The sequence below is a fragment of the Cetorhinus maximus genome, chromosome 20 (genome assembly GCF_964194155.1).
Source record: "Cetorhinus maximus chromosome 20, sCetMax3.hap1.1, whole genome shotgun sequence".
NCBI classification, from domain to species: domain Eukaryota; kingdom Metazoa; phylum Chordata; class Chondrichthyes; order Lamniformes; family Cetorhinidae; genus Cetorhinus; species Cetorhinus maximus.
The window spans coordinates 54,220,204-54,245,215 of NC_135898.1; the positions used below are offsets into that span (position 1 = coordinate 54,220,204).

At 41.0% G+C, this 25,012-nt stretch overlaps 1 protein-coding gene across 7 annotated transcripts in view; it reads left to right on the top strand.

Annotated features, from left to right (window-relative positions):
• Positions 1-25,012, top strand: part of ccdc186 (coiled-coil domain-containing protein 186) — a 119,574-nt gene that overhangs the window by 89,771 nt on the left and 4,791 nt on the right. For 3 of the 7 annotated variants that reach the window (XR_013579732.1, XM_078564675.1, XM_078564676.1), the window contains one exon: positions 15,449-15,668. The exons of 2 other annotated variants lie outside the window; for them this stretch is intronic. Coding sequence is in view for 2 of the 5 variants with exons in the window: in XM_078564675.1 (XP_078420801.1) it covers positions 15,449-15,668 (220 nt within the window). In the remaining 3 variants the exon portion in view is untranslated. Of the gene's footprint in view, positions 1-15,428; positions 15,669-25,012 lie in introns of those variants that run through there. 2 more of the 7 variants (XR_013579733.1, XM_078564677.1) reach the window with 2 other exon arrangements.

Here is a 25,012-nt window from a genome sequence, read left to right on the forward strand (position 1 = left end):
CTGGCTGAGGAGGAGATGGAGAAGCTGCATGGCTCCTCCGATGAGGATGACACTGACAGGGATGAGGGTGAGGGGATTTGGTGGTGACGGCGACAGGGATGAGGCTCTCATACTAGCTAAGACGAGGCAGACGTACTTGGGAGGTGCTCATAGCTGCCAGATTTGTGGAGGATGATGACGACATGCAGTGAGGAGTCCCCGTAGATCCTCACATCACAGTTGTGAACGTTTGACTCCAGTCTGGCTTATCGCAGCGCCAATACCCTCTGAGAGAATGCTCCTGTCATGGAGACGTAGTGGAGGCCCTAATAGCCGCTTGATCACAGGAGGATGATGAAAACATGCAGTGAGGACACACCATAGATCTTCACATGGCTTCTGAGAATGTCTTACTCCTGTCTGGCTGAGGGCAGCTCGCTTGCGCTCCATGATCAGGGCCAACTCAGAAATGCAGCCATGAAACTTTAGATGCACCTGATGCTGTGTCCGCCTTCAGCACCTCAGCCCTTTAGGAGCTGGTGCACAGCATCACTGGTCGCAGATGCTGGTGTGATGGGGGTCAGCCCCACCTTAAAGGTGCTGAGAGCACAGAGTATGAGAGAACTCTATGGCGCCTGCCCACTACATTCTGGCAGCAATTACCAGCACTGCCGAGGTGCAGGCATCAGTAATGTTTCCAGGGAGTATGAGGCTGGACCATCACTGTGGTCTGAAGGCTGCACAGAGCACAGGGAAGAGGCCCTGGACTGAGACACCTGCCTTTTATCTTGTGCAGAAAGGTATCACATCTGAGTGACAAGAACACTGCTGATCAGAACAAGGAGCCATAGGCAGGGAGACATTCTTGGGAGTTTATTGACAATAGTGAACATTATGTACAAGTGATTAACACCTGTGCCCAGGCTGTGCAACTAATTCTCCTTAACTATTCCGTACAATCGAAGGATGTGTCGGTTCACGGACTCCCAGGATACCTGCCCTTTTTGTGGTCTTGTGGAGTCCGTGGACCATGTTTATGTCGGTTGTGTAGGCTGCACTCCCTTTTCAGTTATCTAAAGAACCTTTTATTACTGTTTTGTTTGCACTTCAGCCCCATGCTACTGATCTACGGGCCCCCGGTGCGAAGGGGGGCCGGGAAGGAGGAGGACCTCCTTTTGAACCTACTCTTGGGCCTGGCCAAGTTAGCCATTAACAGTTCCAGGCAGTGGACGATCAAGGGGGTTGTCTGACCCGACTGTCTGCCCCTCTTCCATGGCTACTTTCGCGGCCGGGTGTCCTTGGAGAGGGAGCACGCGGTGTCTGCTGGCACCATCGAGGCCTCCCGTGCCCGGTAGGCACCGCAGGGACTGGGGTGCTTTATTGACCCTCTTAATCACATTTTGGTTTGATGTTTGTAAGTTTTCTTTAAACTTTGTCTTTGGTTTTACAGCTATCCTAATTTAGGGGCTGTGTTTGTTTCATCCCTGATTTTGTTAATTTAGTTTATTTGGTTGACTCCAAAAGAGTTAATTCTCCTTAACTGTCCTAACCCTGCCGCTACATCTTGGTGCTCCCTGGACATCCACAGCAGAGTTGGAGGCAGCCTGCTGACTGCGACACCCTGTCTGTGATGACTTTGGCGGGCGTCCTCTGGAGGGCTGAGACTTGGAGGGTCCCAGCATGCTTTCGGGGTCCTGCTTTGTGGCAGTGGCACCCTCCTTGTGAAGCTGGATCTGCAGAGGTCATAGGAAGAGGGGAGTCAGATGTGCCGGTCATTCTCAGAGTCACCTGTGTGGATGGCCCTGGAGCGTGCACCTGCTGATCCTCCTCCCTATGGGCGCCTGAGGATCCTTGGCTGACTCCGTGAGCGGAAGGGGTAGCTGGAGTGAGATCAAACTGCCCAGCACCGCTCTTGCGTACACATTGTTGGAGGCCAACTATGGCATCAGCGATGGAGTTAAGCCCGTGCAGGAGTGATGTCCTGGACCAAGGTCTCCATGGCGGCTGCCATCCTGCCAGTGTTGACCTCGGTGCGTTGCAATGCTGGCACTATCACCTCAGCCTGAAGACGGACAGACTCCTCCATCGTGCCTTGCAACCTGAGGAGTGCAGCAACCATCCCTTCCTGATATTTCCAAGCTTGCCTTTGCAGCTCCAGCAACTGTGACATGACCGAGTCCAGAGGCTCGTCATCTGACTCGGACTCAGCAATGCTCTGGCTTCTAGCAGTCCTCCGAGTGCTGGGGATCTGGGAAGTCCCTGCCTCTGCCTGCTGTAGATCAGAAAGTGCGATGTGCTCACCAGATTGTGGTCCCAAGGCTACTCTAAAGCTAGGTCCCACCGAGGTGTGTATCTCTGCGCTGGTGGAGGGTGTGGGTGAGCGCTGTGATGGGACTTCAGGGAAGGTGCCTTCAGACTCCTCTTCAGAGGATTCTTCGGAGCTTGCTTGGAGGCTCTGGGTCGTGGACTCCGTCTGCTGCTTCCCAGATGTGCCTGTGAAAGCAAGGGGACATAATTAGTGCATGGCAGGGGCCTGTGAAAGAGGACATATCACTCACGGCATGGTTATCTGATGGATGTTGCATTGCTGGATCCTCACATGGTAGAGCAGCGCTGACCTCACCATCAGCACAGGACCGATTCTGGTCATCACCGGCCAGCTGGATGGCTTTGTTTTCAAATTCTGTCAGAACTTTGAATTCCGGCATCCCTCCACCTGTCTGCGACCTTTCCCTCCTGTTGTGAGCCAGTTTGTCCTGCATGGATAGAGACGGAGAGTGTGTAATCAGGACGCCTGCCAGCCAGATGCTAAGTATGCCTGGCATTTATGGGGGGTGAGTGGTCCCATGGATGGGATGAGGGCAATGATGGTGTGTATGTGAAAGAGTGAATGGTGATGTCCCTTGCACTGGCAGTGAGTGAGGGCCCTGTGAGTGGTGATGAGTTTGTGAGTGTGTTAGTTGGGAGTGATGAAAAGAGTGACTTACCGTGGAGGAGATCATTCATCCTTTTGCTGCACTGGATGGCTGTCCTCTTCTGAAGGGCATTGGTGCTGACCACCGCTGCCACTGCCTCCCAAGTTGGGTTGGTGACATTGCTACTCGTCCTGCGGCCAGAGTGGGGGTACAGCACGTCCCGGTGGGCCTCGACGGCATCCAGCAGTCGCTCGAGGGACCTGTTGTTGAAGCGGGGGGCTGCAGTCTTTTTGCCTTTGCAGGCCATGTCTCCCAGGCAGCGGTGGTGAGCTGGTGGCGATGAGCACTTTGCTGGCAGCTGCCTTTTAAAGATGGCAGCTGGCATGATGCAACAGCGGGGTGATGGCGAGCGGGTGAATGAGAACCCACCTGCCATGGAAACGGCATGTTTTTCAGGAGTGAATATATAATGAGGCGGGCTCAGGAAGAAATGGCGTGAAAACCTGCCATTTTCGTCGTCAGGTAGGACTCCATTTTACCCGTCTGCTACCGCACTTAGTGCAATTCTGGGAAAACTCAGTCCTTTGTGTGTGAAGGGAAAGTCTTTCCATGTGTACAGTGTCGAGTAGATAAAGATGTTAAAATTTTAAGAGACACAGTGGCTAGTCAATCCTTAATGTTGTGGGATAGTGATATTTGTTGTTCAGAGGGAGTATTGCAGGAGCAGATGACAATAAGTGGGATTCATGAAGATGCCCAACCTATTCCATTGTGGAAGGTAAATTTAAGGAGTTAGTAGTAAACAGGTGAAGTGATTGTTGGGAGTAGTGAAAAAATTGCCCATTGCAGGTGTTCAATTTATTCTGGGTAATGATGTAGCCGGGTCCCAGATGTGGGTGATGCCCGTGATAGTTGAGCAACCTGTAGGAGTGTTTTCAACAGAAGTGTTGCAAAGAGAGCATCCTGGATTGTTTACAGATTGTGATAATAAGATCACAAGCTCAAAGGTTGAAACAAGAAGAACAGGAAGTTCAAAGGCAGGGAGAACCTGTGGAAGTCCAATTAGCTGGCACTGTGTTTGATAACATTGTTCAGGAGGAAAGAACAGAGGACAATGCAGCTGAGGTGTTTAACTCAAGGCAGTTAGTGGAGTTACAGAAGGAGGATTTGTAAATAAAACAGTTGTATCTGACAGCTTACTCAGAAACAGAGGCAGAATATATTCCAGAATGTTATTACCTTAAGGGTAATGTTTTAATGAGAAAATGGACTCACCATGCTTCGGTAAATGAAAGCTGGAGGGAGGTGCATCAGATTGTAATACAATTTGGATATAGGAATGAGATTCTAAGGATAGTTCATGAAACTTCAATGGAGGGACATTTAGGAATTAGAAAGACACAGGCAAAGATTCAAAAACATTTTTATTAGCCTGGATTTCATAGGGATGTAGTCAAATTATGTAGAATATGTCATACATGTCAGGTGATAGGGAAACCACAAACAGTGATTAAGCCAGCAACTTTAATTCTAATTCCAGCATTTGAAGAACATTTTAGTATTGATTGTGTAGAACCCCTCCCTAAGACTAAAAGTGGAAATCAGTACTTACTGACAGTAATGGATATGTCTACCAGGTTTCCTGAAGTGATACCTTTGAGAAATATTACAACAAAGAAAATTGTGAAAGAGTTAAGTATATTTTTTACAAGATATGGTTTACCTAAAGAAACACAATTAGATCAGGGTTCAAATTTCATGTCACAGCTGTTTAAAGAAGTAATGAGCAGTTTGGAGATAAAACAATTTAAGTCAAAAGCTTACTATCCTGAGTCACAAGTGGCTTTGGAAAGATGGCACCAAACTTTAAAAACTATGATGAGGGCGCAGAGTCAGGATTACCCACAGGATTGGGACAGGGGAATTCCATTCTTGTTATTTGCTATTAGGGGTGCTCCCAATACATTGACTGGTTTTTAAGCCCTTTTGAACTAGTTGATAGTCATGAGGTAAGGGGAGCACTGAAATTGATTCATGAGAAATTGGCGGGTAAAAATTCAGAAACTACTCTCCTGGATTATGTATCAAATCTCAGAGAAAGATTGGACAGAGCAAGTGAGTTGGCTAGGGAGCATTTAAAGATATAGCAAGTGATGAAAGTGAGAGCAGACAGGAAAGCTAAAGCTCATAGTTTTGTTGCTGGGGAGAAAGTGCTAGTTCTGTTAACTGTACTGGGTGACTCGTTAAAGGCAAGGTTTAGTGGGCCTTATAGGATTGAAAAGAAACTGGGGGAAGCAAATTATTTAATAAATACTCCACAAAGAAGAAAGAAGCATGTGATGTAAATATGCTTAAAAAGTACTTTGACAGGGAAGAAGACCAAAAGGAGGTGTTGGTGGTGGTAGATAATGAGAAGGAGGTAGAAATGCAGGATTCTGAAATTTGAATTTCCTCTAATTAAATTGGATAATGAGGGGGTACTTGAATATTTAAATGTAATATTGAGTTACTTTCCAGACAAGTGTCAAAGTGATTTGGGGAAGCTATTGCAGTCACACAATGCTACTTGTGGGAATGATGTATGTGTAGGAGTTTCATCTTTGATAAGGCAATATCATTCTAGATTAAATCTGGCAAATTTATCACAAGTATAGAAAGAAATTGAATTCATCCTTCAAAATGATACAATTGAGTCTAGTTGCAGTAACTGGAGTTCACCTATTGTGCTGGTATTGAAACCAGATGGAACACACAGACTGTGTATGGACTATCGATAGGTAAATGCAGTGACAGAAGTGGATTCATATCCTTTACCACAGTTGGAAGATTGCATTGAGAAAGTGGGACAATCAAAATTTATCACAAAAACTGACTTGCTAAAAGGATATTGGCAAGTACCGTTATCGGAAAGAGTAAAGGAGATATCGGCTTTTGTGACGCCAGATGGACTATATCAATTTAAAGTCATGCCATTTGGTATGAAAAATGCACCTGCAACATTTTAAAGACTGACAAAGTATTTGCAGGTCTGAGCAATTGTGCTGTTTATATGACGACTTGATGGTTTTCAGTCAGACGTGGGAGACATTTACAGCAGCTGGAAGAATTGTTTTGTCAAATACAAGAAGCTAATTTGGTGATAAACGTGGCTAAAAGTGAATTCGCAAAAGCGCAAATTACATACCTAGGACATATCACTGGACATGTTAAGATGGCTCCGAGAGATGTGAAAGTCAAGGGTATCATGGATTTCCCTGTGCCTACAACAAAACAAGAAGTTTTGAGATTTCTGGGCATGAGTGGGTTTTACCGGAAATTTGCACCAAAGTTTAGCACTATTTCAATGGACACAGGAGTGTCAGAAGGAATTTGACAGTTTATTGACTATTAACTACACCACCAGTTTTGGCAGTACCCAATTATGCCAACCAATTTAAGTTGGCCATTGATGCAAGCGATATAGGTGTTAAGGCCGTACTGTTACAAGAAGATGAAAATGGAATTGAAAAACCAATAGGGTATTTTTCACGAAACTTGAATGTACAACAGAGAAGATATTCAATGATTGAAAAGGAAACTTTGGGCCTGGTGTTAGTGTTTCAGCATTTTGAAATCTATGTTGCATACAATGCGTCAGAAACAATTGTTCATAAAGACCACAATCTTTTAAAATTTCTGGACAAATTTTGAGATGGAAGTGCAAGGCTATTCAGAATGGAGTTTATTACTGCAACCATTTAATCTCCAGATTATACATGTGGCTGGATGAGAAAATCTGATTGCAGATGCATTGTCAAGAATTTGAAGCTTTAACCGGGAAATTGGATACTTAAAACCTGGACACTGGACTGGAATGATTTCTGTTGATATCAATGATTTGTGTGTGTGTGTATATATATATATATATATATATATATATATATTGCTATGTTAATGCATGCATCTGCTAGTGTAATAAGTATAGGAGGTAATGTAAGATTGGTTAAGAAAATGAAGCCATCTTTTTAAATTACGATGGTTCATTTTCCAGTAAGGAGGGGGGGTGTCAGGAAAATATAATAATTTTCATAATGTTATTGGAATTTATTGTAAGGTAGAAATAGTGTGTATGTCTTAATTTAATTAAAAATTGCTGGCTTGGAGACTTTGATGTATCAGAAGACAAGCTAGGTTTGAAATGTTAATTATTTAAATGTGGCTGAAGTTTTAGAATGTGAGGTGTAAAGGGAAAATTAGCATTTTTTAGATAAATCAGAGTAATTTGAATTTCAAAAGAGGTGGTGAAATGTTACACTTAGCCAGAAGCCAAACACAGTGTGGTTATTTTTCCCAAAGCTTACTGATAAAAATTGATACCATGAAAGATTTTTATTATTAGAAAATTAGAATTGAAAAGACATATTGAGACAATGGGATTTACATTAAAAGGGAGAAACCAGTATAAAGAAGATGAGGTTATGTGTAAGAGGAAGGTATTCTAAGATCTAACAAGTGTGAAAAGCCTCCAGCCTCTAAGCCTCAAGTTTCTGTCTACGTGAACTGAAGTGAAGAAAACTCACTTTGAATTCGACTATTCAGGGGATTGTGTTACTTTACCTGGGTCTTTAAAAATCTGTGTTTTACTGCTGCCTTAACGGAGGTATAACTGGGAGTTAGATTAACTAAGGGAGCTAGGAGTTATCATAATTGTAATTTGTAGATCTATGTATGTACTTAAAATCATTTTTTTATTAATAAAGGTTTAATTTAGTTTTGTAAGAAACCTATAAGATGGTGTTGAAATTCTTGACATCTCAGTCCCAGGACATCACTGCAGGAGTTCCTCAGGGTAGTGTCCTAGGCCCAACCATCTTCAGCTGCTTCATCAGTGACCTTCCCTCCATCAAAAGTTCGGAAGTGGAGATGTTCACCATTTGTGACTCCTCAGATATTGAAGCAGTCCGTGTCCATATGCAGCAAGACCTGGACAACATTCAGGCTTAGGCTGATAAATAGCAAGTTACTTTTGTGCCAGAACTGTTGAGCAACGACCATCTCCAACAAGAGAGAACCCAAACATCTCCCATTGACATTCAATGACATTACCATCACTGAATCCCCCACTATCAACATCCTGGGGATTACCATTGACCGGAAACTAAACTGGACCAGCCATATAAATACTGTGGCTACAAGAGCAGGTCAGAGGCTAGGAATCTTGCAGCGAGTAACTCATCACCTGACTCCCCAGAGCCTGCCCACCATCTACAAGGCAAAAGTCAGGAATGTGATGGGATATCTCCGCTTGCCTCGTTGAGTGCAGCACCAGCAAAAATCAAGAATTTCAACACCATCAATAACAAAGCAGCCCACTTGATTGACATCCTGTCCACCACCTTAAACATTCACTCCCTCCAACACTGACGCACTGTGGCAGCAGCATGTCCCATCTACAATATGCACTGCAGCAACTCGCCAAGGCTCATGCAACAGCACCTTCCAAACCAGCGACCTCTACCACCTTGAAGGACAAGGGCAGCAGAGGCATGGGAACACCACCAGCTGGAAGCTCCCCTCCAAGTCACTCACCATCCTGACTTAGAAATATATCGCTGTTCCTTCACTGTTGCTGGGTCAAAATCCTGGAACTTCCTCCCTAACAGCACTGTTGGTGTACCTACACCACATGGGCTGCAGTGGTTCAAAAAGGAGGCTCACCACCACCTGCTCAAAGGCAATTAGGGAAGGGCAATTAATGCTGGCCTAGTCAGTGATGCCCACATCCCGTGAACAAATTTAAAGCAAAATAACACTGACCTTAACTTTGACTAGTTGAGCCAAATAGTGTTTCCATGTTGTAAATGTGTTTTTTTTATATATGCAAAGGAAGTTATAATCACTCTCTACTGTGGTCAACAATTTGATAGCAAGATGCTAATATTAATACTAATACATGACCATTATATGCAAGTCATTCTTCGTTTAGAAAGTTATGATCCGACATTTTTATTTATTTCATGTAAACTGATAAGTATGAAGTTCAATTTTTGCAAATGTTAAGTTCTCTAGTGGCATTTGCTTATCATGACGTTTGGGTGATGAATCTCCTTTTGTATTTTTGGACAACCAGTGTTTTGGTTTTATTGCTGTCTAAAATAAACTTTTTTTTAATCGCTAGATCTTTATAAAGTAGAAATGGGGGAATGTGAAGAACCATAAAGTTTTCTTCACATATGGTAGGGCTGAACTTTGAATCAGAATTTTTTTCTTTTTTTTTAAAGAGTTCAAATTGCTAAAGGGTTGATATATGGATCACAAAGATAGTAACCTTTAAATTTATACAATTTTAATATGTGTAGCAAACTAACCAAGAATAAGTGCTCTGTGTAATTTCATAGATAAATGTGGTTTGGTTTAAGGCAGATTCAAAGAAAATTGTTCCCAACTCCATTTAAATTCTAATAAAGGTCATTAAGCTACCATATTATTGGAGCTGCTCACTGTTCTACATCATGAATGGCATATTTGAAGCAAAAGGATAATTCAAAGCTGGTGTCTGCTTTTATGTTTTAATTGATAATCCAAATAGTCTAAACAGCAGTGTTATGCAGGTTCCTTTCAGTGTAATACACTACCAGCTGTTCTAAGGATCAAAGAACCAGAATTTTCTTTAATGTTTAATGACCAACTTGTATTTTAGATAAATTTGAATGGGAACATAGGAAGAGGAGTAGGCTTTATGGCCCCTTGAGAATATTCTGTCTTGTATTAGATCGTGGCAGACCTATTCACCATCATTTTCTCCAATTTCCTTGAACTCTTTCCTAACAACAATTTTTTTGATTTAGATCTTGAAAGTTTTAGTGGACCCAGTCTCCACAGCCTTTTGGGGAAGGAGTTCCAGTCTTCTGGTGTCCTTTGTGTGAAATAATGTCTTCTGCTTGCTGGCTATCTAAGATGATGTCCCATTGTTCTGGATTCTCTCATTGAAGGAAATTTGTTTCTCTGAGTCTACCCTCTTAAATCCCTTTAACATTTTAAACCTCAGTTGGATCATCTGAACTCTGGACATACAAATCTAAAGTTTTTAGAGCTATGTTAGCGCTCTTTACAAAACACAGGAGGAGGTATGTCCTAATGTACTGTGGATCTCAAGCTATATTAGTAACTACTTTCCTGAATGCTGATGTAGCATGGAACACATTCCCAACTAATACCTGTATAGTTGTAAATTTAGTTTATGGCTTAAAAAACATTACAAGATGAAGACTGGTTTGCATCACACTCTGAGGAAGTGATTCCAGTTATTGAAGCAAAACTCACAGAATGAATCCCTCTCCTGAGACGTACTAATCTTAGAGTGGCTAAAAACAAATTGCAATGAACAACAAGGAAACTGCTTCAATCATGTTGTCTAGATCTGTATGAGAAGAAACAAACTTAATTCTGAAAATAGAGTCCAAAACTGTATGCCTGGTGAAATAAAGAAAGCAATAGGTCCTCAGTCAAGATTGCACCACTTGATTCGCCCTAATGGAAACCTAATTCCTGAAAAAGTCAAAGAGAGAAATGCTCCAAAGAAGATTTTGATAAACATTATTCACATTATGAAACTACTGTTTCTGGGGCAGGCTAAAAGGCAATCCTTGGGCTTTTAAGTCACCAAGAAGCTCAATAGGGAACCGTGTATAAACAAACTTAAAAAGACAATCTGTTCCGCAGCATCAAGAAAGGCTGCAGGACAAAAGAATTCCAAGAATACACTGAAATGAGGAAAACTGGGTGTGCAACATCTGCAAATGTCTTGCTTGCCTGCTGAAGGGAGGGAAGGGTACCATAAGACTCCATTGTACAAAACCAAAAGAGATTAGGCTAATAACAAATATAAGGGATTTTCTCTCTCTAATGTTGCTGGCAAAGCATTTGTATGGGCTGTTGTTAAAAGACTGTAAGTGGTTGTTGGATATATTTAGTAAAGAGTAAGTGCAGCTTCCAAAGATCAACTATTCATATTGGCATTATATGAAGGCAACTGCAAAGGAAATATCTTAACATACCTGATAGGGTGGATGCTGAAAGGATGTTTCCCTTTTGGGGGAATCTAAAACTAGGGGGCAATGTTTAAAAATAAAGAGTCTCCAGGAGAAATTTATTCTCTGCGGATCGTTAGTCTTTGGAACCCTCCCACAGAGCTGCAGATCGCTTAGTCTTTGGAATTTTCTTCCACAGGGAGCAGTGGAAGATGAGTCATTCAATCAACTGGAAGTTGAGGGTTATTTTTGGGGAGCACAGAAAAGTGGAGTTATGGCCACAATCGAATCAGTCATGATCTTATTGAATGGTGGAGGAGACTCCAGAGGCCAAATGGCTGCTGCCTCTTATTTCTTATGCTCATGATAGATCTTACAAAGGCTTTTGAACTAGTCAGTAGAGAGGGCATTTTTCAATTGCTGGAGTAGGTTGGTTGCCCTCCAGTCCTCGTCTGTCGGCTTCACTTCTTCCATGATGGTATAATGGTAAAATCCTGTATGATGGTAATCAAGCCATCTGCTTTGAAATCTTCAGTGATGTCAAACGGGCATGTGTTTTGACACCAACGCTCTTTGGCATATTCTTCTCTCTACTACTTCATCTGCTTTCTTGTCTAGTATCGAAGGTGTAATACTCTATGCAAGATCAATGGGTAAGCTCTTTAACACTGCATGCCCTTGAGCATGAAGTAAAACCACACACTAACAGGAGAACTTCATTTGACCCATGATTTAGGGCTCATCTCACTCTCTCACACACATACACATATATACACACACACACACACACTCTGAAGTGGAGCTTAAGCAATTTTGTAATAGCTTTTCGCTGACTTGTGATGAATTTGGGCTAACCATCAGTCATAAAGAAGACAGTGACGTGGTGCAAGGCTTTCTTGGTGGCAACAGAAGTTTCAGTAGCTAACACCATGCTAAAAGTTGTACATAATTTTAGCCACCTAGATTCAATTATATATAACTTGCCTCTACATGACTAGCTAAATTCTTATAATGGAAAGGCAGCAGCCATATTTTGTCAATTGACTAAGCTTGTGAAGAATATTAAACAATTGGCATTGAACACCAAGATACAAGGTATACCAATGGTTTCCATTCAAACTATTGTAATAAATAAAAGAAATTGCAGATGCGTTGGTCATAATTTTCCGAAGCTCTCTAGAGTCGATAGACTGAAAATTGTAAATACCACTCCATTATTTAAGGAAAGGAGGAAGGATAAACCAAGTAACTACAAACCTAAATCAGTTCAACATCAGTTCTGGGGACGTTACTGGAATCTACTATCTACTATCAGCTACAAAGTGCCGAGCATTTAGAGAAGTACAAGTTTAACAAACAGTGTCATTTTGAATTTATGAAGGGTTGGTTAGGTTTGACTAATCTACTTGTAGTTGTAACTTGTAGTTATTGAGAAGGTCACTGGCATGGTATTTAGGATTGTCTAAGGAAGTTGTCTTTATGCATTTTTAGGAGGCATTTGCCAAGATTCTGCACAAGACATCAAAAATAAAAACACAAGGAATTGGACACAACCTTGTGACAGACGAGCAACTGGGATGTAGGAGATAGTGTGTATAGATAAAGAAAACAGTCTTGATTGGTGGAATGTGACAAGTGGTATTTCACAGGCAACTCTACTAGGGCCTCAGCATTTCACAATGTATATTAATGACTTGGTTGAAGGAATTGAATAGAGAGTTAAATATCTAAAGTTGCAGAAAGCACAATAAGTTATATAGATGGGAGAAGGAAGTTACAAAGAGGAAGAGAGAAATTAATTGAATGGGCAAAACTGCAGCAGATGACATTCAATATGGGACAAGTGCGCGGGTATCCACTTTGCATCCGAGATAAATTGGAATATTTTCCTAAATGGAGTGAAGCCATGGGAGAGGAAAGGAACTTGATGTACACAAATTACTAAAAGCGAGTGGACAGATACAAAATGCAATCAAAAAGGTTAATGGAATGTTTGCCTTTATCTCAAGAAGTTAAGAGTATAAAAAAGGGGATATAATCCTTCCAATTCATCAGAATGTCTCTGTGGTAGCAGTCCATCTCAAAAGATGATGGCATCAGCACCAAAGATATTTAGTTATTTTGCCACACTGCAACTCAAGTGGCTAAATTCTCGAGCAACAATCCTCACCACAGGTAGTGTAGATGTACATCTAGCCAAAGAGTGAAGCCCTTGCCTTATTGATTCCTGAAGCGCTTTCCTCTTTGCCTCCTTTCCTCTCTGAAAGCCACCTCTCCAATCTCCCTGATGCAGTGCAACTCTCTAGTGTGGTGTGTTGTTACGTGCACCTTCCCAGCTTGAGGTATCGATGCTAATGGTTTAGAAGGCCCTCTTTGAACTTGGACCTAGGTTGCCCCAGTGACCTTGGGCCATCTGCAAGTTCGCCAGAGATCCTGTGGGCTATGCCCATCTTTCATCTGCTTTAGGTGACCAAGCGATCAGAGGTGTCTATGTTTGAGAAGAAGTGTTATCAGACATGAAAATTTGATAGATTTATCTATCAAACTCCAATTTTTTTTTCTATTACCATTTTTTTCTATAATGTCCCTTTTAACATATATTTAGGTCTTTCTGTAAATTGGTATTTTGGCCTCTCTCCGCTGTGACACAGAATACAAAGTATTCGTTAAACGAGTCTGACCGTTATTTATTTTCCATTATAATATTGTCTGCAGTTGTTTTTAATGGACAGTATCCCCATTGCCACTGCCTTTCTCTGACTGTATTTCTAACAACTTTTGTTACCTTTAATATCCCTTGCAAGTTTTTTTAAATTCTGTTTTGGCACCACGTTGCTTTCTTTGTAACTCTTTGCTGGATTTCCACTTTTCCTTGCATTTATGCAAGTCTTATCTTGCTTGTTGACTCTGGTTGTTTAACTACACAAGTGGAGCCTTTGCCTTTTAGGGTTAAGTACTGGTTTTGTATCATATTAAATCTTTGTTCCCAGTGTATGTAGGTTCACTGTTAATGTTCTGCCCAGTTTAATGTGGTCAGTTCATTTGTTTATCCCTCAAACTTAAATCCAAACCCTCTTTGTGAACCTCACTTCTCCCTCTTAAACGTAAAATCAAGTCAAAACATATTATGGTCATGATTCATAACACGTTCCTTTTCCATCAGATTGCTAGCTCATTCTGGTCTGAAGCAAAAATTTCTAAGCTAATAAAGAACTTTATTTGTGAAGAAAAATTAAAATATTTTTGAATATGCAAAATCCTGATGATGACAAATTAGCTGTCTTAATTGACGTACTAGAAAAAAATGTTATTTTGTAGAATGCCATCAAGCATTTAAAGAATACTGCTATCAAAGAGAATACTCTGGTTTCACCAATAGCAACCCATAGCTTAAAAACATGAAGTTCTCTAATGGGATTTTAAGGTGGTGGACAAAGACAATCCAGTAGAGAACATAGACTTAGATTTTCAGAAGGCATTTGTGATTGTTCTCTTGATTAGATTAGTAAGGAATCTTATGACCCATAGAATATTCAAAATATTGTGGGGAAGACTGAAAACTGCTTTAGCAATTGAAGACAGACTGTAATAAATGGAAAGTGTTCAGCTTGGGGAAACAGTAGCCAGTAGTCAACTATAGGCATCTGTTCTGGGACCATTGCTATTTACAGTATTTATGAATTATGTGGAATAAGATGTCTTTGCAGCAATATATAAAATTTGCTGATGATGCAAAGCTTTATGGACAAGTCGCAAATAGAAAGGAGATCAGGCAAATTTCAAAGAAAAATGCACTAAAATATGGCAAATGAATTTTAATATGAATAAATGTACATTTTATTTTGGAAGAAATAAGACTAATATATATGTGTAATATATATAGCATAAAAGAGGTGGCGTTATGGGGGGATGGAGTAATGCATGTAAACTAGTTTTAAAGGAAATGAGCACAATAAGAGTCTTATTTATAATGGGCCGCCGTGATTGAGTGGTTGACCAAACCTAATTTTACTGGAGTAAATAAGCCTGAAGGGAGACGGGTCTTCAAATTAATGAAAGCTAAACAAGCTATTTATTTCCTTTTGAGTATAGGACTTAAGCACAAAACGTGCATGCCTTGAGCAAAGTTAGACAGATAAGCAAAAAGCTCCGCCCCTACATGATAGTGGATATGTGGTACATGGTTTCGGGCAAAATAATTTATTTGAGGTCGTTTTAGGGCCTTTTCAAAGGCATTTGGATTGATAACTTGAAGCGTGTTTGAGGGTGATAGAGATTCTTGAGTTCATACCTTTGCTTGAGGTTAGTTTTTCGATAGAGTTGGGAAAGGGAATTGGTGTTTCCTAAAGTAGGGGAATCAACAGGGAGGAAAGTCCATGATAGAATGATAATTTGTCAACTTTGGAGCAAGCTTTATGGGCTGAAAAGCCCTTTTCTGTAGATGTTCTTGCCTCGTTCTATAAGCCAGATTTTACGTTATTAATGCCAAACAATACATTTGTTAATATTTCTGCAACTATTACAGAAATATTTTTTCTGATGCAGAATCATTCAGACTTATGTTCTGAGGGAAGAATCTGGTGCCCTGTCCTCAGAAGCGTCTGATTTCAATAAGGCCCAGTTGAGCAGACGTGGTGGAATCATGGCTTCACTTTACACATCACATCCAGCAGACAGTGGACTAACAATGGAACTCTCATTGGAAATAAACAGGAAGTTGCAAGCTGTGCTAGAAGACACATTGTTAAAGAATATAACACTTAAGGTAGGTCATAGGTTATGCGATGAATGTAGAGCTCTCACCCTGTATCAAAAAATGACTCCTATTCATCTAGAATATAAACTGCAGAGACAGGATTGGGCTTGAGTGCATTACACCCTATGCTTGCCTGGTCTGCAACTGTATATGAAGAATGGTCACTGCATACAGAACCATGGATGGCTATCATCTGGGGAATTATCTGGTAAAGAGTTGAGAAGGGAGAGAAATCTAAGGAGACAAAAATGAGAAAATTACTTGAAATGTGGTACTTGAACTTGGGAGTTGCTCAAAGAATGGACAAGCATTTAGTATAACTGAATCAAAAGTGTTAAGAGTTGGAAGAAATTGTGAGACGAGAAATGATGGCATTGTTTATAAATGTGGACCTGAATGGCACAAAAGGAAAGATACCAGTATTGGGAAATAGACAATGACTTAAACCTATAAAGCATTTTTAACTTATTGAATGCTCCAGAGTACTTTTGGAGGTGTAAGCTAACATCAGTCCAGTAGTAGAAGAATTGGTAAAGGTAGCCAAATCGTGGTCAAAAAGTTACTTTTAGGAAGCTAGGGAGTGTGCTAGTATTGTAGAGGGGTTTAGTCAGAGGGTTTAAGTGTAGGGTCCAAATATCTGAAGACTCTGACATTGGTGGAACTAAAGGAAGGGATGAAGGCAAAAGAAGCCAAAAGAGTACGAGGTTGTTCTGGATTTTTTTTTTTAAAAGGACAAAGAACTGGGATTTTGTTATTAATGCTTTGGGTTAATGGGGAGTCGATAGAGGCTGGTGAGGTCAGGCATGATGTGGGGTGGTGGGTAGAGGGCGATTTACTGCTGAATAAGATGCAGATCACAGTTTTAGACAAGTTGGACTTTTCTGAAAGCTGGTGAGGAGACCATTGTAGAGTCAAGCCTAGAGGTGATAAACATATCAATGAGAGTTTGAGTGAATGGTGAGAATGCAGTAAGAGCAGAAGAAGCATTGCTACAGAGTTGGGTAATGGTGGCCTAGGTGACTGGCTGAATATGGGGTTGTGTGCTAGAGCTGGGGGTTAAACAGTACTCAAGTTGTGCATTGTCTGATTCAACCTGCAGGTTGCTAGATGGGGTTGAGGGGTAGGACAGTTTTTTTTATCATGCCAATATTAGCTTGGAGGATATTTTGGCTTATTTACAATTTACGGTTGGCAAACAGACAAAACAGCGAAGATAAGGAATTAAGGATGGTGGCAGAGAGCCTTGAGGTACTCCTGAGGTTACATTGTGTTGTTGAGGAATAAGCCATTATGCGAGATCTGTGAATGGGTTGGGAGTGAAACTAAGCGAGGAAGGTATCATGTTGGTATACTTGTGGAGGAATAAGTAGTAGTTTACCATGTTGAATGAAATGGATAAGTCGAACATACGAACAAGGAGCAGGAGAAGGCCATTCGGCCCCTCGAGCCTGCCCCGCCATTTAAGAAGATCATGGCTGATCCGATAGTAACTTCAAATCTGCAGCCCACCTACCCCCGATAACCTATCATCCCTTTCTTATCGGGATTCTATCCACCTGTGCCTTTAAGATATTCAAACACTCTGCTTCCACTGCCTTTTCAGGAAGAGAGTTCCAAAGACTCACGACCCTCTGAGAGAGAAAATTTTGCCTCATTGCCGTTTTAAATGGGTGACCCCTTATTTTTAAACAATGATCCCTGGTACTAGATTCTTGCACAAGAGGAAACATCCTCTCCACATCCACCCTGTCAAGACCCCTCAGGATCTTATGTGAGAGGAGAACAAAAGATTACACACCCTATTTGAAGTCACAAAGGATCATGTTGGCCAGGGAGATTTTAGATAAGGTAGTAGATGGGGCAGAGAAAAGTTCATATACTTATACTAGGGCAGGATCAGTATCCAGAGGACAGAGATTTAAGGTAACTGGCAAACGAACCAAAAGAGAGATGAGAATTTTGTTTACACAGCAAGTTATGATCTAGAATGTGATGCTTGAAGGAGTGGTGCGAGTAAATTCAACAGTATCTTTCAAAAGGGAATTGGATGTATACTTGAAAACAATAAATTTGCAGGATTATGAGTAAAGGGCAAGGAAGTGGGTTTAATTAGATAGCATTATCAAAGAGCCAACACAGGAGATGGGTTGAATTATCTCTGTCCTGTATGATCCTTGAGGGGAGATATTTTGCTCTTCTGAAGCTGGCGTCACCTTGATGCATATTTGGAAGTTCCAGTGTTAAAGCAAGGAAAGAGCAGTTTTTAGCCTGTTTGCTGTGCTGTGGATTTTTGTGGCAAGTTTCCCGGCTGCCAACTGTAGAATAGCTGCTCAGAACAATTCTGTTCGTTTGTCGTACATTAAAGCTCCTAGCTGGGAATTAGCTACACTTCCAGTTTTCTAATGATACACTGTTATGTGAAAAATCAGAGGTTTCTAACCATTGATATGATCTGACTAATTTTTAGACTAAAATTTCCATCTTGCATTCCCTTTTGGCTTTCTTAGACCAATGGTGTTGAACCTATTTGGATTTAAATGTCTCACATTGTGCATAAATGGATGATGCTGAAGACCATACATAGCAATGAAGAGAGTATGACAGTGGGATTAGCATTCCACTTTTCTAGCAAACAGCAGCACAAATACAATAGGTCAATTGGCCTCCTTCTGTGCTACAAACCTCTTTGATTCTTCTGGTCAAGAATCTTGTCAAATGGACAATCCCCAGTATGACTATCTCTCCATGATAGATCTGCAGTTAAATTTTATTTTACAGAAGCTAGCCATTACTGATTTCCACAAAAACTTCTGTTTGGTATTAATGCATGTAGCAAGGTCTGTTGATAGTTAAAATATTCAGAATCAGACTTCCCCTAATCAAGTCACCTCTGCCTAATTTACAAACAAAATGCTTTATCTCAGTGAAATACACGCATTTGCTGTAACTCACCTGACTCCCCAAAGCCTGTCCGCCATCTACAAGGCACAAGTCAGTAGTGTGATGGAATACTCTCTACTTGCCTGGATGAATGCAGCTCCAACAACACTCAAGCTCGACAACATCCAAGACAAAGCAGCCCGCTTGATTGGCACCCCATCCACCACCTTAAACATTCACTCCCTCCACCACCGACGCACAGTGGCAGCAGTATATACCATCCACAAGATACATTGCAGCAATTCACCCAGGCTCTTTTGACAGCACCATACAAACCCGCGACCTCCACCACCTAGAAGGACAAGGGCAGATGCATGGGAACACCACCACCTGCAAGTCACACATCATCCTGACTTCACTGTTCCTTCACTGTTGTTGGGGCAAAATCCTGGAACTCCCTCCCTAACAGCACTGTGGGTGTTCCTACGACACGTGGGCTGCAGCGGTTCAAGAAGGCAGCACAGCACCAGCTTCTCGAGGTCAATTAGGGATGGGCAATAAACGCTGGCCTAGCCAGCGAAGCCCACACCCCGTAAACAAATAAAAAATCAATTTGACAAAAGCATCTAAAAATTAAGAAAGGCTCATAGAAGCAGATTCAATCGTAACCTTTAAAAGGGAATTGGATAACTACTCAGTAGAATGTCGTCTGCATTGAGGAGACTGTTCTGCAAACCACTCCATTCTAGCCATGTTTGCCAATGAACTCCTGCCCTACTCCCACCCAAAGTATTTGGCAAATTTATTCAGTTCATCAACTGTATTTTACCTTCAGCAGCAGTTAAACTGTGTCTTCACTGTTTGTTCAACAGACTAAATGTAAACTCCTTAGGTTCTTTATGAAAAAATTGCTCATCTAACTAAGAGGATATGACTGACGTACATAGGAACATAAGGGCCTGGATTTTGTGGTAGAACCAGCTGCCAGTGCTCACCTTAAAAGTGTAAGTTGGACAGTGACCTCTGGCAACCACACATACAGTTAAAGATAAAAATTGGGAAGTTGTTATCAGAGTTGTCCTGTTAGTCCAGAGGCTGTGCTACATTGTCAACTCACCGAGACTCAGCAGTGAAATACATGGAATGGTGTGAAGTTGCTGTACCTATTTAATAGATGCACATTGATTTTGTCAGCAAAATTTAGAGCTTGTCTCTTTCAGTGTAAATAAATTTTTAATGACATGGTAAATCTTAGTTACTGCCAAACAACCTCTCTGCAAAGAAAATTGACTTTCACAAGTGCGGAGTATCATTCCTTCAAATTTTAATTATTGTTAGATTTTCTGTCTCTTCTATTTAACTTAATCTCATCTTTCCCTCTATTTAAGGCAATACAGTTACTTTCCCTGTTCGCACAGGTCCAAGATCCCCTGTGGAGGGCAGGTTCCCATAGAAAGCCTGTTGGCAAGTGTAATTGTCATGAAAGGCTGGTGCTGTTAGTTTGCTGCTGACTGTAAAATTTGGAACAAGGGTAAACTTGCTCTGATTTTAAGATTTTGTTCCCTTGTCCTAGAGATCCTCATCAGCGGAATGATACTTTTTATCTAACCTATATTTTCCTTTCAAAACCCTACAAATCTCAATTAAATCTCCCCTTTATGTTCTACATTCCAAGGATTACAAATCATGTTTACGTAATCCCTCCTAATCTAACCCTGGGAGGCTGGTGACATTCTGGTGTATCTGCCCAGCACTCTACCCAAGACCAGTATATCCTTCCTAAGGTTCTACACTTTAAATCCAAAGCAAAACTAACACATATTTCAGAATGTGGGTGGTACTATTCTGTTGCTTGCGAGGATAGTTGTTGGTTTTCCAGCTCAAGCTGAAGCACCAGAAGTTTATTTCCTTATTAGAGGATTTAATTCCCTACGATTCATGCTGGAGAAATGGTACAGGAGGGAGGGCTCAAGATTCCTGATCATTGTGACCAGACCTCTTTAAGGTAGACTAGGTGCATGTCAACAGAGCTGGGGCTAACTTCCTCAGGGTAGTTATCTAGTGCTGTGAGGGAGGGTTTCTAAATAGTAATTAAACAATGAGAGGCCTTCAAAGAGGAGATGGTTCAGGTACACTAGACACGTTTCCATGAAGGGGAAAGGAAGGGTATTCAAAGTTAGAGCTCCCTGGTAACTAAAGATAAGGAGATTAGAATGAAAGAGAAAAAGGCAAATGTTAGTAGCGAGCTAAACTAAACACCGAAATTATAGTCCGAAGGTTTTTTAATAAATAGTTGTATAGATGGTAAGAGGATAGTCGAAGGAAGGGTGGGGCCAATTAAGGACCAAAAAGGAGATATCTTGGGGAAGCAGAGAGGACAGCTGAGGTATTAAATGAGTATATTGTATTTTCACGAGTGAAGACTATGCTGCCCAATGTAACAGTAAAAGGAAGACTTGTATTTATATGTCACCTATCATAACCATGGATGTCCCAAAGCACTTTTCAAGTTGGCTGTAGTGTAGGTGCTGTTGCTTGAGGAACATGGCAGCCAATTTGCACAAAGTAAGCTTCCACAAACAGCAATATGATAGGGACCAGGCAATCTGTTTTGTGATGTTAATTGAGGAAATTAATATTACTCACTCCTTTGTTCTTTGAAATAGTGCAGTGGGATCTTTTATATCCACATGAAAGGGCAGATGGGGGTCTCATTTTAATGTTTCATCCAAAAGACAGCGACTGGAGTGTCAGCCTTGATTTTTATGGTCAGATCTTGTAGTAAGACTTGAACCCACAATCTTCTGACTTATAAATGAGTGTGCTACCAGTGGCGTCACGGCTGACACTTATAACAATATTATAATTTTCTTTCTATAGGATAAAAAGAGGTAAAGGGGAGGCACTAAAAGATTGACTTTTCCATTTTGAATACTGACACTGATAGGATGCATCCTGGGTTAGTGTGGGAGGTAAGGGTGGAAATTCTGGAGGCTGTGCCCTCTGATATGGGGATTGTGCCAGAGAACTGGAGGATTGCCAAGTGTTACATCCCTATTCAAAAAAGGGGAAAGGGATAAACCTGGTAATTACAGGCCAGTCAGCCTAATGTCATAGTGGGAAAACTTTCAGAGACAATACTTGAGGAAATTATGAGTTAATAAATGAAATTCAGCGGTTAAAGGAAAATCATGTTTGACAAACGATTCAGTTCTTTAAAGTAACAGGGGAGAAGGTTGATGAGGGTAGTATTTGACCAAGTGCCACATAATAACTTGTAACTAACATTAAAGCCTATGGGATTAAAGGAAAGTAACCGTGGATATAAAAATGGCTAAGGGACAGAAATTAGAGAATAGTGGTGAAAGCTTGTTTTTCAGACTGGAGAAGTAGAGCGGCTTCCCCAGGGTCAGTATTAGGGTGACTGCTCTTTTTAATATTTTTAATGATCTGGACTTGGGTATGCAGGACATGATTTCAAAGTTTGCAGATAATGCAGAACTCTGAGATGTAGTAAACAGTGAGGAGGGTGGTAACAGACTTCAAGAGGACTTAAGCTGGTGAAATAGGCAGACAAATGGCAGATGAAATTTAGCACTGAGAAGGTTGAAGTGACACATTTAGGTAGGAAGAATGAGGAAAGGCAATATAAATTAAACGGTACAATTTTAATAGAGGTGCAGGAACAGAGACCAGTGTTCACACATGTACAAATCTTTAAAGCTAACAGGACAAGTTGAGGAAGCTGTTTTTTTTAAAAAAGTGTATGAGATCCTTGGATTTATTAAGAGGCATTGATTACAAAAGCAAGGAAGCTATGATAAATCTTTGTAAAGTACTGGTTAGGCCTCAGCTGGAGTATTGTGTTCGATTCTGGGCACCATGCTTTAGGAAGGATGTCAAGGCCTTGGACAGAGTGCAGAAGAATGGTATCAGGGATGAGTGACTTCAGTTACGTGGTGAGACTAAAAATCTTGGGTGGTTCTCCTTGAGTGGAGAAGGTTTTAAGAGGATTTTTTGGAGAGGTGTTCAAAATTGAGGGGTTTTGATAAAGGTAGGAAAGGAGAAACTGTTTTGAGTGGTAGAAGGATTGGTAACTGGAAGGCACAGATTTATGATGTTTTAGGAGGCAACATGAGGTAAATAGTGCACACCGCATTGTTATCTAGAATGCAATGCCTGAAGGTACAATGGAAACAGTTTCAGTCGTAACTTTTAAAGGGAATTGGATAAATATTTGAAGGGATACAAAACAATTACAAGGTTATGAGGGGTTATATTCCAACATTTCTCTACTTGTAAATTTAGAAAACATTTTTATTTACTTTTAAGCCTCCTGCAGTCCACCATCCATTTCAAAGGAGGGATCCACATTTTTTAGAATGTATTATGTAGAAGAATAGGACTAACTGGATAGCTCTTTCATAGAGTTATCACAGACACAATGGGCCCAGTGGCCTCCTATGCGATCAACAGCTGGAAGTGTGAACACAAGTCTTCGTGATTCTACTAAATTCTTAAACACACTAAATTCAAAGATCCAACCTATCATGCAGGATTCTAACAAATCATATACTGTTCATAACACTATGGACTGCTTGAAAATACAGGACATTACTGTTTTTAAACTATACAATACCTCACTGAGACTCAAGTCCCAAAGGAAGTAGCTAAAAGTCATTAGTTGTTAAGTAAAGGTTTGACAAACTTAATCGTTAGGAAAACAAGTCAGAACATATAACAAGCTCAAATTTGGTAGCTGTTAGCACTAAACTAGAAATCCTGTATTTGAATCACAGAATGACACAGCATAGGAGGCCACTGGGCCCATTGTGTCTGTGATAACTCTATGAAAGAGCTATCCAGTTAGTCCTATTCTTCTACATAATATATTCTAAAAAATGTGGATCCCTCCTTTGAAATGGATGGTGGACTGCAGGAGGCTTACAAGTAAATAAAAATGTTTTCTAAATTTACAAATGTTGGAATATATCATTGGGAATACAGTTAACTTAAAATAGAACAGAGAAAATAGAGAAGGAGGTGGATTAAGGCAAGAAATACGAAGTGGGGCTATTAAATTATGCTACAAATTTTTTAAAAATGGGGTTTTCAAGGATTTTAGTTTTATATAGGGTGAATATTAAAATAATTTTCTCTTGACATTTGAGTAGCTTTATTACTCTAAGGTTTATTTCAGCATCAGTATGTGAACTGTGCTTTTTCAATGGCTGCCCCAGGGAGTCTGAAATTCCTTGGAGCCGCCAGCAGTTTGCACATAACTATTGCCTGCCAAATTGATGCCCACTTCATTCTATAATTCCCTATTTCAATCTCATCAATCATGTTTCTGTACCTCTCAGCATTAGAACATCCCTACTCAAAGTCGCAAATTGCATTCTATCTGACCGTGATCCTCATGCATTATCTTTCTCCACAGCCTTGGCCACACAGTTGTCCTCCAACAACTCCGTCGTCCAGCTCAGCGGGATTGCCCTTACTTTGTTCCATTCTTGTCTGGCTAGAGCTTGTCCTGGAATTGGTCACTTGTACAGAACTTGAATATTGCTGAAAAGAGAGGCATGTGCTAGAGCTTTCTGACTCATCAGGACAAACACAAGAATGCCAAATTTCAAACGATAACAACAATTTGTACAACAAGCGAAAAGGGTGCAGATTGGTCGGTCTGAAGATATCAGGATGATCCTGAATAGTAAGCAGTTTTAGCAGATGAGAGCAGACCCAATAATGTTTTAATTAGTCGAGCCAGATCTGGTGGTGGATGACCAAATCCATTTTTCTACCAGAGCCGTTCAAGTTTTCGTCTCTTGGACTTAAGGGAGCAGAGATGTGGGCTGTACCCAAGAAATGGCCATGGTGAAGAGAGTCTAATCAAAAAGCAGAATACTACAGATGCTGGAAATCTGAAATTAAAACAGAAAATGATGGAAATACTCAGGTCAGGCAGCATCTGTGGTGAGCGAAAGAGCTAATGTTTCTGAATGATGACCTTTCATCAGAAGAGAGTCTAATGGTTTTAATGAGGACTAGGGCATCTAAGGTGGGGGTGAGGATGTGGTTGAGCAGATCGATAGCTGCAGAAATGTTACGGTGAATGGAGGGCCAAAGATGAGACAGTTGGGAATTTGAGAGTACAGCTCTAAGTGATTTGGGGGAGAGTTTTTTCCAGGCACTGATACAGTAGGAAGTAGGTATGGTGGGGGCAACAGCATGTGGATGGAGAGAAATGCAAGGAAGGGATCAGAGATTAACTTAATCTGTAATTGATACTGTATAAAACTCTGCTGCCCCATATGCTACCCCACATTAAGCGATGCTCACTAATTACCACTAGCTTTTCATGTGAGCTACGTAATCCCTAGGTCCTTTTTGGTGTCCTCCAATGCCTCCAATCCTTAAAATTCTTGTGTATAAATCTTTTCCTCATCCCTCCCTGGTTCTGTAACCTCTAC